Raw genomic sequence first — 15544 nt, 5'->3', positions numbered from 1 at the left:
AAATTCACCTATCCAGATCGGCTGGCTAGCACTTTCCTCTTGATCATCATCTGCTTGACTAGCCTGGAGTTCACCGATGGTTGAGCAGACTAGGCTGGCTGGTTCTAGGGACACTCTTAGGAATAGTGGCCATCCTTGACACTTTTGAAATAAGCGCTAGGCTTGTTCCCTAATCCTTAGTGAGGTGGGACCTGCTGTCACTGAGGCTGTTGGGGTTGCACCTGCTGAGTGGGTGCATGGTACTGTGTGGAAGAAGTCTGAGAAGTATGCTGGGGCTACCAAAACAAATGCCCACCTGATGATTGATAGGGCACTCGTCGGACAACCTAAACTTTCTAAGTATGAGGGTGGCTAGAAGACCCTGTGGCCACCTGCTTTCTCTTCCACTCTGCCTGGGAATCCCGCTGCAAGCCCTCCATGGCGATGGCAGCATTCATCATTGCCCTGAAGGTCTGATAGTTCCCAGTGTACAATTTCTCCTGAAGGATGTAAGACAGCCAACAATAGAAGCGCTCCTTCTTCTTCTCATCAGTGTCCACATGAATGCCAGCATACTAGGATAAGTGATTGAACTTATTGATGTAGTCCATCACTATCATACTCCCATGTCGTAGTTCCAGGAACTCAGTCAGCTTCCGATTGAGGACACCAGCAGGAATATAAAACTCCCAGAATGCTGTGGTGAACTCCTGCCAGGTCACCTGATGATCTGGCTACTGCATGGCATGGAAGGTATCCCACCATGCACTCACGGACCCCAATAGCTATTGCGCTGCAAAGTGCACTTTCTGCTCATCGGCCACGTTGAGCAATAGAAACTTCTGCTCCAGAATACGAAGCCAATGATCCACATCCAGGGACTCAGCTATCGGTGTGAAAGTGGGTGGGTGGGTCTTGTGGAAATCCTAGTAAGAGGAGGGTCCCTCAAGACTATAGGCACCACCCCCGTTCCCACCATTGCCCCCGTGGCCTCCACGGGCAATGCCAGCGATAGCTTGTGTCATTAGCTCCATGGCACGCGCTGACTCGCGGTGAGCAGCCATCAGTTCCGCCATCATCTTCGCGTGTGTCATCAGAGGTGGCGGTGGAGGAGGAGGAGGAGCCAAAAGTGGAGCCTCATGGCTCTCCCCGTTGTGCTCATTGGCCCGGCTACTTTCTCCTTGGCCTTTGCTAAGACCATGAGCCGCCCCAGCACTAGTGCTCCTACGTCCCGACCTTAGATTCATCTATAAGAGATAGGAACCATCCATTTAGAACAACCTTCCCGATCAGAAGCAAGGGATTAGAGAAATGATAGCACATTTATTAAAGCATTCTTTTAGTTAATCCTATCAATTTACTAATCCAATTATACGTGTAGGAGGATTTTAGTTTAAGCAAGACCCTATGATCATGATGCATGCCTCGGCCTATATGTTCACTCAAGTCGGAATATAGCGGCATTCACAAAATTTTGGCACATCGCACACTCACTTTCCGTATGCTAAGCGATTTCTTACGCAACGTAAGTTAGTGTACCTACAGTAAACTAATTAGATAAAACCAGTACCGCTATCCTAGATAGACCATACTGCTAGGGCTTCTACTTATTTACATAATTAATCGCATCCTACTTTTTGCAAAACTTTTGTTGGATAAAATTTTAAGTTTTGGAGAAGAGTGAAGAACTTGTAACCCATTATTGGCTCTAGTACCAACTGTGGCAGAACCGATTTCGCTATTTTTGGACATCTACAGAATTCACTATAATTTCTCAAAGTTCAACTAAAAACTAAATTGAATAAACATTTGTAATTCACTGGAAAATTGAAAAACCGATTTCCCCCGCGCGGCCTGCTACACGCGGCTCGGCCCACTCCCTCACGGGCGTGCACTCCGGCGTGGCCCATGCAATGGCGCATGGACGCAGCCCACGCAACGCGGCCCATGGCTGAACCCACGCGTGAGCTGGTGCTTTTGCTAAAGAACCCCCGTTTTCTTTTCTATTCACGAAGCTCACTCAAACACTATTTAGCTGAGTCACGGTCTTCGCATCTAGCACCCTTCCCTTAATCCAATTCATGTATTACGAAGTCCCTGGCCAGAACTAAACAAGGCCGCGGCATCTTCGGCGAATGCCGACGAGCATGGACCTCCTCGGCACCAACCAGCACCACCATAACACTCTACTTGCAAAGAGCAACTGATCGATGTATCAAACATCGCAATTGGTGCGGCACGACAACGTGGCCATGCGTCACGGCGGCGTCTGGTCGTGGCAACACCGACGCCGGTGCATCTACCTAGCCCAGTGCCTCTACCACTACTCTTTAACCATCTACAGATTGCGGGCAATAATATAAATGTCCTATTTGAATCGCTACTACGCTCAAACGCGTCGGCCATGGTAACGGCACCTACACCACATCCGTCGGAGACGGCCACACGCTCCGGCGAACCTCGGCCCTAATTGAGTCAACCAACTACCCTAGGAGTAGGAGGGCCTCACCAGACATGTGACGGATGGACTGGACGAAGGTGCAAGACTCGGCGAGGTGGTTGGCACGTGCGCGGGGAGACTCTAGTTCATGGCAAGCACGGCGACGGTGTTCCCGATGACCTGCTGCTCCACCGGCAAAACTACGACACGGGCGAGGCAACCAAGTCAAGGGGACGCAAAAGCACTGCTCAATTGATACAACGGAGCAATGAGTGATGCCTTGGCCGAGCACCTGCCTCGGCAGCCATGGCGGGCCACCGCAGGGAAAAACACCCCGCATTACCTCACTAGCAATCGAAAGCTCGTCGGGTCGACTCCACTCGCAAGCTAACTACCAGAGCTAGTTTGGTGCTCGGTTAATTGGAAGACGGTGGACTACGCAAGGCCAATTTCTTTGGACAACGCCATTCAAACTTATGACGGCCGGCGATGGGAAAAACTTAAATTGGAGACGGGCGCCGTACGGCAGCAGCGGTGGCAAGTCTGGTGTGACTACGGGACCCCAAACCAACCTCCGAACGTGCGCATTTACCATCTAGGGCCAGCGCTGCGGTTAGGCCTTGGCCCGGCTCGGCCACCGGTGCGACGACATTCTAGGCGACACGACGGGAAACATGGTGTGGCACCGCACGTAGACGTGAAGGCGACGGCAGGCGGGGCAAGCCAACGCACGTGCAGCCAAAGGGTCAACGGGAGCAGTAGCCACGCGGCAGCGACGAATGGCGCGCAGCGCGATCGTGGTGCAGTTCAACGCGACGGCGAGCCACGGGGCTCAGGCGGACGCGACAGATGAGGCAGAGCAGCTAGGCTTGCCAGTCCCAACGTGCACGTGTGTGAGCGGGTAGCGTGCTAGGCGCGATAGCAGTAGTGCGGCCTACGTGGTGGTGCGCGTGGGCGAGTGACGACACCGGCCGGGTCGCGGTGACCGCGCCCAGACACCGCAACCGACCGGGTATTCACAACAACTTAGTCAATATACTTTTTCCTATATGATGTTTTTTCCCGCAAGCACCAAGTATATCTAAGGAATAAAGATTATGCATCTGTCAGTATGGTTGGATAGGGGACGTATCGGCGGGCATTGTCGTCAAGTGTGTGCTAACTGCTAAGACGCTGCTCAGGGGGTGATATGGAACAGCTGACTGGCATACCCGTGAAGTTGTTGGCCAGTTGCTCCATGTCACCATGAGCGAGTGAGGCGTCTTAGGACAGATTTTACAGTAGCACCAATCCCAGCGCGTCCCCCGGTCCAACTTTACCGGGCTAATGGCATCATGATATTTCTTTTGACTGCGATAGTAGTATTTTAATAGATTAGAGATCCAGATGAGTAATTCTATAGTTTAGGACCTAGGTGAGAATCCTAGGGACCGTCCCTATAATTAATTATGAGTGACGGATCCACACGTCGGTTCCATACTGAAGTGTCACATCAGCTAATGGACTGTCACATGGCTATTTTGGACTAGGATGAGATACTCGAATAGTTTAGAGACCTAGATATACAATTTTATAGTTTGGGGACTTGAATGAGAATAACGTAATAGTTTAGGGACCATCAGTGTAATTTACTCTTTACTGTTAAAGTCTATATTCTTCTTATTATTAATTTGGTCACCTTTTAATGTCATAATTTCATATTGAATTTTGACTTTGATTTCACGACACAGTCGAATTTAACAATGATGATTTTTGTTTGGCCATATAAATTGAAGATTGACTCTCACAGGGAAAAACCAGCCAAGCTATAATACGTAGAGGAGGTGACGACCGATTGACAACGTATATTTGACATACCATCTACTATATTATATCTCTCAATGTGTTTTTTTTTTATCTCCAAGTCCTATTATATTGCTTCAACAATAACGTAACTCCAGAGCGGTTAGCCCATAGGCCTTGTTGGTTGAGTCTCGAGAGACCTTACTAACGTGTCGTTTGTATGACACGCTTTCGGCAAGACTCCTCCGGTAATATGTTATGTGTATCGCGCTCGACAACGAAGGTACAAGATGACATGTTCGTGTGTGAACTTGTGTAGAAAAGCGGTCTTAAGAGTAGTTTGGGTTTGTAATAGATTCGCGTGATGGAGTTTTATTAACTACTCTTGGATAATTTTTTTTTCATCCAATGTTTTTTTTTTTGCTAAACTTTCATCCAATGTTTTGATGTTACGTGCATTTTGCTTCTGGCTCATGGAGGGAAATGCACAGCCTAAACTTGATGAAAAATCACCGTGTGTCAAAAAGTAAATGGGCGCCATGACTGCCGGCACGAAACCACCAAGGACCGAGCAAGCAAACAAAAGAGGGAACAGCCTGAGCCAGCTAGCGCCGTTCACCCTGGCCGTCGCGGCCTGCTTCGGTTGGCTAGTTCATATCATCGCTAGTTTATTTATGTGAGAGAAAATTACTGTTGGTTGGTTCATATAAACAGTGTTTATATGAGAGGGTTGGCCAGCTAGCCTAGCCAGCTAGTCGCTCCCAGCCGATCAGAGACATGTGTGCAGAGCAGAGATTAAGGATGGCAACAGGGATATACCCGTCGGGTATCGCCAGAACGTTTTCTTCCTCGCTACGGAGAATTCATCCCGTCCCCGTTAACTATCTCGGGTATAGATTCTTGTCTATCCCCGTACCCGTCGGGCATCGGTCGGGTAACAGGTACCCGACGGGTACTGCATATCCGATAAACAAGGACACTTAGGGTCACAGCTTTGTAATCGGAGACATTTCTTCTTCACCCAGGTATAAGTGTCGGAGTCTCGAAGATGCCAAGGAGAATGAGCGAGGTTGCAAGGAGGACGAGCAAAGGTGTCAGAGAGACCAAACTGAGGAAGCGAGGGGCACGAGCGCTCATGAGGCAGGCGTGCTTGTGCTGCTAGCGGAGATGGTGAGGAAAAATTGAGTTAAGGTTCCTAGAGCACACAAACTATATATATGATTGTTCAGATTTGGGCCAAAATATCTATGTTGAGCTTTTTTGGGCCTAATACTCGTATGACAGCTCAAATAGTCGGGTTCCCCAACGGGTAACGGGGACGGGTAAACAGGAAACGTTTCCGTACCCGCTATACCCGTCGGGGATGGATTCTTACCCATTTAGATACCCGCGGATAAAGATATGATTACATCCCTATTCTCTAATGGATCAAATACCCGTCGGGTATCAGATATCAGGGCCCGTTGCCATCTTTAGCAGAGATGTGGTGACCGGTGACCCGCGGCCACGCCCACGCCCTTTTGGTTCGGGCTTTCCCCTCCAATACATTGCTCACTGCTGCAGAGGAGCAGACCTCCACGTGCAGACCGTGACCGGCCATATCTACGCACCGTCTGGCACGCGCTGCGGTCAGCACCACTGCTGCTCGCCTGCTCCCCCACATAATGCCCGTACCGCAGGACGCATTCCGCTCTTCCGACCACGGGGGCCTCTGGGTCCCCTCTCCGTTGCTGCCTTCTCTCCACAGTTCCATGACATGGCATGACACTAGAATGAAAACGGTACGAATATTTTCTAGAGTTGAGATCTGTCCGTGTCAAGTCTGGATATTCAACATCCGATACTATATCCGTATCCGAATACTCAAATCGTATATTTATGATATCGATATCCAATCGTATCCTATTTGATATATTGACACTATTCATATTTAAATCCGAATCCGAACCGAAATATAAAAACAAATACAATATATCCGTCCGATCCGTTTTCATCCTGGCACGCACGCTGCACGATTGAGCCCATCCTGCTGCAGCTGCAACCACCTAGCCCCACCTCCGGCCGGCATGGACGGACACCAAACATCCCACTCCACACCACTCTTGTCTTGACTAGTACTAGTACTAGTAGTAGCTCTCCCACGCCTTGCTATAAAAAACCGCACGCCTCGCCCTTCACCTTCCCCTGACTGGCCTCACAGTTCACACACTCCTCGATCCACGACTCCGATCAGCCTACTACAACGCTTGGAGCTGCCGGTGGCCATGAAGGTATAGCTCAGTCCTTTGTTGGACGACCAGCCATGCATCAGTGCCTTCCCCATCGATCGTCTTGGTCGTCTGCTGCTGATCGATAGCGTGAGGTTCGCTTCTGATGCCATGTCTTGATTTGTGTTTTGTGAGTAGGCGCGGGCGAGGCGGCAGCGCATCCCGGCGTTTGGGGAGTGGAACTACGCCTACGTCGGCGCCGGCGACTGGCCTGTCACCCAGTACTTCGACTCCGCCATGCAGGCCGGACGACTCGTCGTGGCGATACCGCCCTCCTCGCCGCCCAAGCCTGCCAACAAGGTGATCGATGATGTAGTTAATTGCTGCAACGATCCATAGACTACATACATTTGTTTTTGTTTTTTTTTTGTTCATCAAAACACTTGTCTTGAGCCGTTATGACAGACAGTGAAAAATCTTAATGTTATTATGACTCGTACTGAAATTTGGATGCAATGTCGTTGTTGCGTTGCTCGTATATGCTAGGTGGTGAAGTGGAGGGAAAGTGCCACACCAACACTTGAGCTGGAGGACGAGGACGAGAAGCAGCATTTGAGGCTTTTCATGAATTAATTAGGTTTAAAAGATTCGTCTTGTGATTTTGTCGAGAACTATGCAATTAGTTTTTTTTTCGTCTACATTTAGTACTCCGTACATATGCTGCAAATTTGATATGACATTTTGGGGTGAAAATTTTTAGAAACTAAATAGGGCCTTACTTACGCAACTCTAAAAATAGTTTTCTGAAAGGAAAACAGCTCCAAAAAAACCCTTGTTCTATGGGGATTTGGAATTGACAATGATGGATGAACCACGTCTGCTCTCTCAATCATGCTAGCTAAGGTTAACATACATAGCAGTGCAACGGTGGTGCAGAGCAGGACATGAGCGCGGCCACGGGAGGTGCTCGACGTGGGCGTGGTGGCGAGCACGCTCTGCCGTGGGCGACGTCACCGCGCAGTACAACTGCTCCAAAGGCACAGCCAGCTGTACGTACAGTAACCGTATACGTGTACATACATCACTTTAACAAGGTACCGGCAGGGGCGGATCCAGAATGAACAAATGTTTTTCTTTTTCTTTTTTGAGTTACTTAGAGATTCCCCGTATACGTGTACATCACTTCAGGAGGGATTCCCCTAAGTCTGAACCTTTAGGCTTATTTTGGCAGCCCAGATTCCCTGAGGGATCCCGGTGTTTTCCCTGGGCCAAATCTGCCCCGTGTCAGTCTTCTTGGGCCAACTGTTTACGCCCTTTGGCAGCCCACCAACCCGAGGAACGCAGCCCGCTTCCTCTCGTTTTCCGCACGGAAGAAATCCACGAGTGATGAGGCCGGGAGGGTTTCCCCGTGCCGACCGCTCGCGCAGCTCTTCGCCTCTTCCTCCGCTCGCGTAGCCGCTAGTCGCGAGGCCGCCGCCGTCGCCCCGGCATCCCATCGCCGCCTCTCCTCCGCCTTCTCGTTGCTTCGGCTCACGCCAACGGTGAGCCCGCCTACTCAGAGCCTCTCCTCCGCTAGGGTTTCGGTTTTCTTCTCAGACTGTTTCTCGCCGCCTCTCCTCCGCTAGGGTTTCGCCTCAGAGCCTGATCCAGTGCCACCGCCGCCGCCGCCGTCCGCCCGCAGACGCGACCGCGCCGGCTCGATCTCCACCCCTGCTCCGTGACTGCCCCCACCTGGCTGCCTTGCCTCGTCCCAAGAACCGGTGAGCCCTTCCTCTCTCCCAACAATATCATGTTTTATCTGGTTTCGGGTCTCATCCTCTCTTCTCTTTCTTGTAGATCCTGGGGCTGCCGTCGCCACCTCAACGCCCGGCTGCGTGAAGCTTATCCAGTGACGCCGCCGCCCGCCGACCGGACCTCACCGGCTCAATCTCCACTGCTCCGTGACTGCCCCCGCCTGGCCGCCTTGCCTCGTCCCAAGATCCAGTGAGTCCTTCCTCCCTCCTCCTTGTCCCTCCCAAGTTTGAGCTTCTGCGACTTGGATGTGTACCTTTTACTCATTGGATGTGCTTGTAGTAGCATGCTGAGAATATCATGTTTTGTCCAGTATATAATTTGACAAATTTATCAAAACCAGCACTTATTTCGAAAAATGGGAAACAAGTCAAATCTAATTCCCCATAATTCTCAAGTCTTGTTAGTTTTTTGTTTCTTTTTTTGAAGGAATGTCTTGCCAGTTTTACATGGCAACACTACCAAATACTAGTAGGATCTAAATGCATAAGTGAATTGAACACTGGCTTCATCTAGGTGGCGGCGGCTACTGCTGCTTATCATAAGTGAATCTATCAGTCTCTGAATCCTGTGTCTTGAGGGAAGCAGCACCCAGCTCACATCTTCCCCCTTGTTAACGAAGGCGCCGAGTAGCCTTGCACCATACTGGTAGTCCTCCTAGGATTCAGAATCCAGCAACACAGCGCCGTACTTGATCAAGTCCATGCCCTTGATGGATAGAGGATCCTTCCTGCATTTCGCGCTGATATCAGAAATGTACCTGCCGATGGCATCCTCGCCCCACTTCTCTGACAGCTGCTCCAGTGATTGGAGGCGTCTGACCATTCCTTGAGTTCGAGATTGTCCAACACATTAGGATTATTATCTCCGTGAAGAAAGGAACTTGGAGCTGATTTTTTTAGGAGAAAGAGAAGGTGGACTAGAGTTTCATCTGAAGAGCTGTCACACAGAACACAGCTGTAATCTTCTAATTCCATGTTTTTCTTCCTGAGAAGTTCTCTGGTACTCAGCCTGTTCCTTAACAGCAGCCAACAAAACACCTTATGCTTGTTTTGACATCAGCTTTTCCATGCCCAAATCTGTCCACTAAGGTGCTTACAAGCCTTAGTCACAGAGAACGTGGATGAGTTCCAAATGTAAGACCATGTGCTCCATAGTACATTCTAACGTTAGCACTGTACTGTGTAGTGTTTGCTTGGTTGGTATAAATGGCAGGCATTCAGCATTCGGCCATTCGTACATCAATCTAGCAATTGGTTTCTTGTCTGGAACTCGTCATGGCACTTTGCCAGATTAAGAGATGCTATCCGTTGTCGCTTTCAGGACATGGTCCATTGCTCCATATATTGTGCATTGCACTCGCTCTCTAGTGATACTAGTTTTTTTTAGATAACTAGTACATTCATACTTACATAATGGTGTTACTATTTTATTCTCTTGCAACTCACGGGTATTTATCTAATCTAATCTAATAAATAGCATAGACACGTGAAGCCAATCTAATCTAATTAATAGTCCCGTCTGTAGATTTAAGATTCCTCCAGGGCCACGTCTCGTACTGTTTGTTTAGAGTCCAAAACAGTACGTTTCCTGGTAAGTCCAAAAACCAGCATATCTTTCCATCTGCTATTTTCCGGCCCTCACGTGTTCCATAAAAAAATCAATGAATTTATTTTTTTATTTAAACGTAATTTATTATCCTATAGATACCACCCAAGATGTCCTTGGTCTGGCTGCCTGTGAGTATTTAATTAACTTACTTATACAGGTAGCCTGTTCTGTTTAACTTGGCATACTCTATATAAAATGCTTGTAATTCCCCTGTTTGCTCACTTGCATCACTTTGTTCAGAATACAAATTACGAACAATATTTTTTGTCCTCTAGAATAACGCTAGCAACTCACAATCCATGACCACTCACTCACTACCGAGCTTTGCTTGTGCTTGGCTTGCTTCTACAAGGATGGATTGATTTGGTTCTCCTTTGCTTGTGCATAGCATAGCGCATCAACACTTGGACTGGTACTGGGAGGTTATGTTGGTGCTTCAGGTATAGTTGTTTGATCGATAGACGCAATAGTAGTTTTGATTGATGCTGATGATTGTTTGATTGCTTTGGATTCGGGAGTTGTGTGCCTGTTGCTGCTTTCACCTTGTTTCGCCGGTGCTCGCTCTTGTTGTTCAAGGGAGCTAGGCTAGTCTTTAGTCCAGTCTGTGATGCTGATGCTGATGCATGCAAGCGGTTGCAGCACAGTGTCTTCCATGGCAGCCAGCCATGGGCCAAGGTGCCTTTTGATTCTGCCCTTGGCTCCGTAATGTCAGATTCATGTAACATTTTTGAGAGATATATATTAGCCTGCAAACATCTTGGTTGTCTGGAGTGTCTCCCACTTCATTTCATTCTATCTGCAGCCTACTGTCGGAGCCACAGACAGCTGTAATGCTAACCAAACCTCTCCAAGTATAGAATGTTATAGAAAATGATTAGGTACTTCTGACTTTTTTAGACTTTTAATACTTGTTTTCTCTACTTATAATACTTGTTTTCTTAACTTTTTTAGACTTTTAATACTTTGAATCTGCCCTTCTAATACTTGTTTTCTCTACTTTGAGTGCTCTCCTTTTCTCTAGTTGATTTGAATTGGTAATATATATGTAATAATATAATTTCATATATGTAACACTAGATGGCTTCTTGGGAAGAGCTTGCTAGGAATTTTTTGTTGGAAGAGGAAGAAGAAGATGAGGAGCTATTCTTTGTTCTTCTCCCTGCTGTAATGCCCTTTCTCGACGAAGAGAAAACACCTGAGCATACCTCTTCTCTTTCTGGTGCTAAAAAGGTTAAAGAGATCCTCGAAGGACACGAGAATTGGTGCAAGGAAGAATTTAGGATGGAGGCTGAAATATTTAGAACTATAGCAAACTTTCTCAGGGCCGAGAACTTGCTGCGTGACACACGTGGTATAAAGATTGAGGAGCAACTTGGTATTTTTATGTTCATGCTCTCTCATAATGCAAGCACAGAGAGGCTAAAGAAGGAGTTTCAACATAGTGGTGAGACAGTGCATAGGAAAATATATGATGTCTTCAATATCATTCCAACATTAACCCAAAAATTCATCAGACTTCCGAATCCAAGCCACACACACATGAAGATTACATGTGACCCTAGATTTATGCCATTCTTTCAGGTCGGTTAATACATACAGTACACTTTCCTTAATACCATTCCTAAATACAATCCAAATCTTTAGTAAATTTTCTTACCTGCAGAACTGCATCGGCGCTATCGATGGTACGCATGTCCCAATCACAATTGGACAAGACAAGGCTAGTCCCTATAGAAATAGGAAGGGGACACTATCGCAGAATGTTATGTTTGCCTGTGACTTCGACTTGAAGTTCACTTTCATCTCATCTGGTTGGGAAGGATCCGCATCTGATGCAGGAGTGTTGCGGTCTGCTCTTGGCAAGGGATTTACTGTGCCAGCAGGCAAATTCTATCTTGTAGACGGTGGATATGCAAACACACCATCATTCCTTGCTCCCTACCGAGGAGTTAAGTACCATCTCAGTGAGTTCAGGAGACGTGGCCAGAGGGGAAATGCATATGCCAACTACAAGGAATTGTTTAATCATCGGCATGCGATTCTTCGAAATCACATTGAGAGGGCCTTTGGGGTTCTCAAAAAGCGGTTTCCAATTCTGAAAGTGGGGACACATTACCCAATTGAATCTCAAGTTATGATTCCAGCAGCTGCTGCTGTGTTTCACAACATCATTAGAGGGTTGAATGGGAGTGAAGAGTGGCTAGACATCCTACCTGATAATATCAACCCATCAAATTATGTCGACATGCCAGAGGGAGACACTAACTACCCAAGTGAGATGGAATCAAACCATGGAAATACCCTACGAGACCAGATAGCCCATCAGATGTGGGCTGCCTACAATGTGTAGGATAGTAGTGTTTGGAATGTAATTTATGAGTTATGAGTTATGTATTTCTGTAATACATTATGTGATCCAACATTCTATAATAAATTCTCCAATACATTCTATAATATGTTATGAGTTATGCATTTTCTGTGTGATCCAACATTCTGTAATAAATTCTCCAATACATTCTATAATATTTTATGAGCTATGTATTTCTGTAATTATTTCTTGCAGCAATGTCGAAATCAAGGGCTACATGGAACTCTAGATATGAGAAAGGTCTTGTTGACATTATGAGGGACCATGTGAACATCCCCTTGTTCAGGGGTCAGAATGGATGGAGTGGAGAGGGTTGGAGAAGTATCTCAGAGAAGTTTACCCAAATGTATCCTTTAGCATGCTTCACAAAGCAGCAGCTACAAGAGAAGGAAAAGGAGCTAAAGGGCAGCTGGAAGGCAATACATGTAGCGTTAAAGGATAGTGGTGTTGGTTGGAATGACTCATTGGCCATGGTCATTGCGGAACCAGAAAAATGGAAGAAACTGATCAATGTAAGATTTTTTCACTAAACCAAAAAATTGTTGCCATATTCTGGTTGCAAGTACTAACTATGCTGTTGTCTTGGTATTAAATAGGATAATGGAAAAATGGCTAGGTTCCAGAAGAAGCCGTTTCCTTTATATGAAGACTGTACGTCATTGTATGCTGGTATGTTATTTGAAACTTCTCTCTAAGGTTATGTAGCTTTTTTTTCTCGCCTTTGCTTTGCTTTCCTATATGCTGCAAAGGGCTCATATCCTCTAATGATGTTGACATTACATGGTAGTAGAGAACCCACATATTTAACTAAACCTCTGCCCCATAACTTCATTATTTCAACCCAATCTAATCCAATCCACATACTAGTAGAGAACCCACATATTTGCTAAAAAAACCTAGGGGTTTGCATAAAAGGTATACATAAAATTGCATAAAACAAGTGGGTCCACATCAAAAGCCCAGTCCTAGATTTAAATTCTCACATTCACATCTTAAAAATTTAAGGAGATGATTGAATATAATAGTGAGCTACTTTGTACCCAACTAGCACTGACATGTCAACATGTGAGCCCCAGATCAAAGCCGGCTGATCTGGAACTAAAACCTCATGTGGATTAGTGTGTTAAATTCTGCATGTGGGACTCACATCAAAATCCGAACCCTAGAATTAAAAGATTATGTTCTCACACCTTAAAATTTTTAGCAAAATTGAATGAAATTTGTTAGAATGATTTAGTGTACTTGAGAACCAATTAACAACTCCAGATGCACATATAGGTCCCACATCAAAATGCCGATATAAAGTGCTGCAACGCCTTGCAAACTTGTACTGGCCTAAACTAGGAAGAAAGAAATAAGGAGATCTATAGTTCACATCAACTGAGCACTATAGTGTTAGATCAGCATTTGCATAACCAGTATATCTATAGCGTCTCTTGGTTGGCCGCTCTATAGTTCCCTCACCATCATTTGCATAACCTGAAGTTCAGTATAGCTGCTACAGTTCAGTTTTGTGATGATATTTTAAAACATTACAACTCGTTGGGTTAACTATAATTTGGCTAAATGTGATGCCTGAACCCCAGGACATCAATGACGCACAATACTTTTATCTAAGTATTTTTTCTTATTCCCTGTTTTCGTGAGCACAACTTGGAGAGCTGCAATTGTTCTTGTTCTTTGTCTTTCTCTGTGAGAATGACAAACCTTGAAGAATAGAAAAACTGCAAAAGAATAGAAGGTTTACCAAAACTTGTTCATTGGATGCCACATAGCTTCTGTTGTTGGCATGTCTTCATCACAAGCCTGTTCATCAACCAATACGCTTCACTTTCAGCAGACAGTAGTACACATAAAGACAACTAGTGTATTCCATTACGTTTGGTACCAAGAATACATGATTGCATGAAACATGACGATTACTGAGAAATATTGTTAGACATTACATGGCTAATGCCAGCAAACCCTGCATATTAAATTTGCACTGATGTAGCAACCCTGCAGTATCAATTATGACGCTTCTATGCCCTATGGTCTAACCTACTGAAGAGAAGAAAAGACAAAAAGCATGCTGAAACAAAGTTGTGATTTAATCAGTCCTGATTTAAACCATAGGAAGTGTTCCTATTTTTCGCCCACCCATCAGTTTCTAGTAAAAGTAGTAACTCTTCCTATTTTTTTTGCATAGGAAGTGTTGCTACAGGAGATCTAAACTTCACATCAACTGAGCACTTGCAACCTGCTCCTCTTGTTCCTATTGCTGCTCCAGCTGCTCCGGCTGCTCTGGCTGCTCTAGCTGCTCCAGTTGCTCCTGTTGCAGTGTCTGATAGCACAAGTCCAGGTGCTACTTTTGATGGGCTAGACGTCTCAAGTGCACGCAATGAAGCTCAGTCTGCACCTTCCAATCAAGATTCTGTGCAAGGAACGAGTGGTGGGAGAAAGCGTAAGCAAAGTCACATTGGTGCTGCTATTGATGGTTTTGTGCAGTTTAAGAAGATGCAAACAAGTAAAACAATGGAAGCACTCAATGAAAAGAAGAAACAAGACGAAGCATTTTCAGTCGACAAGTGTCTCGATGAAGTTGATGCAATGGAACTTACTGATGTGGAGAAGGCGTATGCTATGAATATCTTCAAATCTGAGATAGATAGGGAGGTATTCATGAAAATGAAAAACAAAAATGTTCGCTTGATTTGGCTCAAACAGCAGATTAGGTAATAATGCTTAGCTGTCACTGGATTAGTTTACTTTGGTATGTCTTAGCTGCTAATGCTTTTCCTTGTGCTTACTTGCAGTGCTATCTGTAGAGGCAATGTTGGTGGAGGCAATGTTTGAATTGAGAAGAAAAATGCAGCTGCAGTCATTGTATGTAGGTATTTCCATCGTTGTGAGCACATTATATTGCACTGGTTAGGTCAAATGTTTTTATTAGTGTGAGCCTAGAATTTGTCATTTGTCCTTGCTTATGTTCTCTACAGAACTTGGATTGCTGTTGTCAGGTTAGCTATGTGTTGCTAAATTGAGATTCTATTTTCTTGCTATGAAAGCATAGCTCAGTCCTTGTCAGGTTGTCATGATAGCTTTCCTGAGACCTTTCCTACAGGGAGGGTTGAGCACACATTGGTAGATTGGTCAGTGTCTGAGCTGTGTTTCCGATCTTATTTGCAAGTAGCCTCTTTTGTTTATAAAAATAATGCCTCTGGTTTTGTAGAGGAGCTGTAGTACATGTCGCTCAGTCCTTGTCGCTGGTGTATTCATGTTATGGTGTTGGAATTTTGCTACTCCTGTCCATTTTGCTAGGTTTGCTCATAGCTCTCTCTCTGTAGTACAGATCTTGCTATATGTACAGTATGTCTCGGCCTTTTT

General features: G+C 45.8%; 2 protein-coding genes across 4 annotated transcripts; both read left to right on the top strand.

Moving 5' to 3' along the window:
- Positions 1-8302: 8302 nt before the first annotated feature.
- Positions 8303-15048, top strand: LOC136485093 (L10-interacting MYB domain-containing protein-like). Of its 3 annotated transcripts, none has more exons than XM_066482041.1 (5): positions 8303-8391; positions 12374-12690; positions 12775-12847; positions 14520-14892; positions 14974-15048. In XM_066482041.1, exons 2-5 carry the CDS (start codon positions 12376-12378, stop codon positions 15011-15013), a joined length of 801 nt encoding a protein of 266 aa, XP_066338138.1. In that variant the 5' UTR covers positions 8303-8391; positions 12374-12375; the 3' UTR covers positions 15014-15048. The 3 variants fall into 3 exon arrangements, with proteins under 3 accessions (XP_066338138.1, XP_066338137.1, XP_066338136.1); XM_066482040.1 differs by having other exon boundaries at positions 14499-14892; XM_066482039.1 differs by having other exon boundaries at positions 14367-14892.
- Positions 10759-12197, top strand: LOC136485092 (protein ANTAGONIST OF LIKE HETEROCHROMATIN PROTEIN 1-like). Its single transcript, XM_066482038.1, has 2 exons — positions 10759-11391; positions 11474-12197. The coding sequence occupies exons 1-2, from the start codon at positions 10888-10890 to the stop codon at positions 12158-12160; spliced, it is 1191 nt and encodes a 396-aa protein (XP_066338135.1). The 5' UTR covers positions 10759-10887; the 3' UTR covers positions 12161-12197.
- Positions 15049-15544: the final 496 nt, after the last annotated feature.

The sequence above is a fragment of the Miscanthus floridulus genome, chromosome 10 (assembly GCF_019320115.1).
Source record: "Miscanthus floridulus cultivar M001 chromosome 10, ASM1932011v1, whole genome shotgun sequence".
Classification (NCBI taxonomy): Eukaryota; Viridiplantae; Streptophyta; class Magnoliopsida; order Poales; family Poaceae; genus Miscanthus; species Miscanthus floridulus.
The sequence above is the reverse complement of the archived record's forward strand: the minus strand, read 5'-3'. Positions and strand labels throughout refer to the sequence as shown.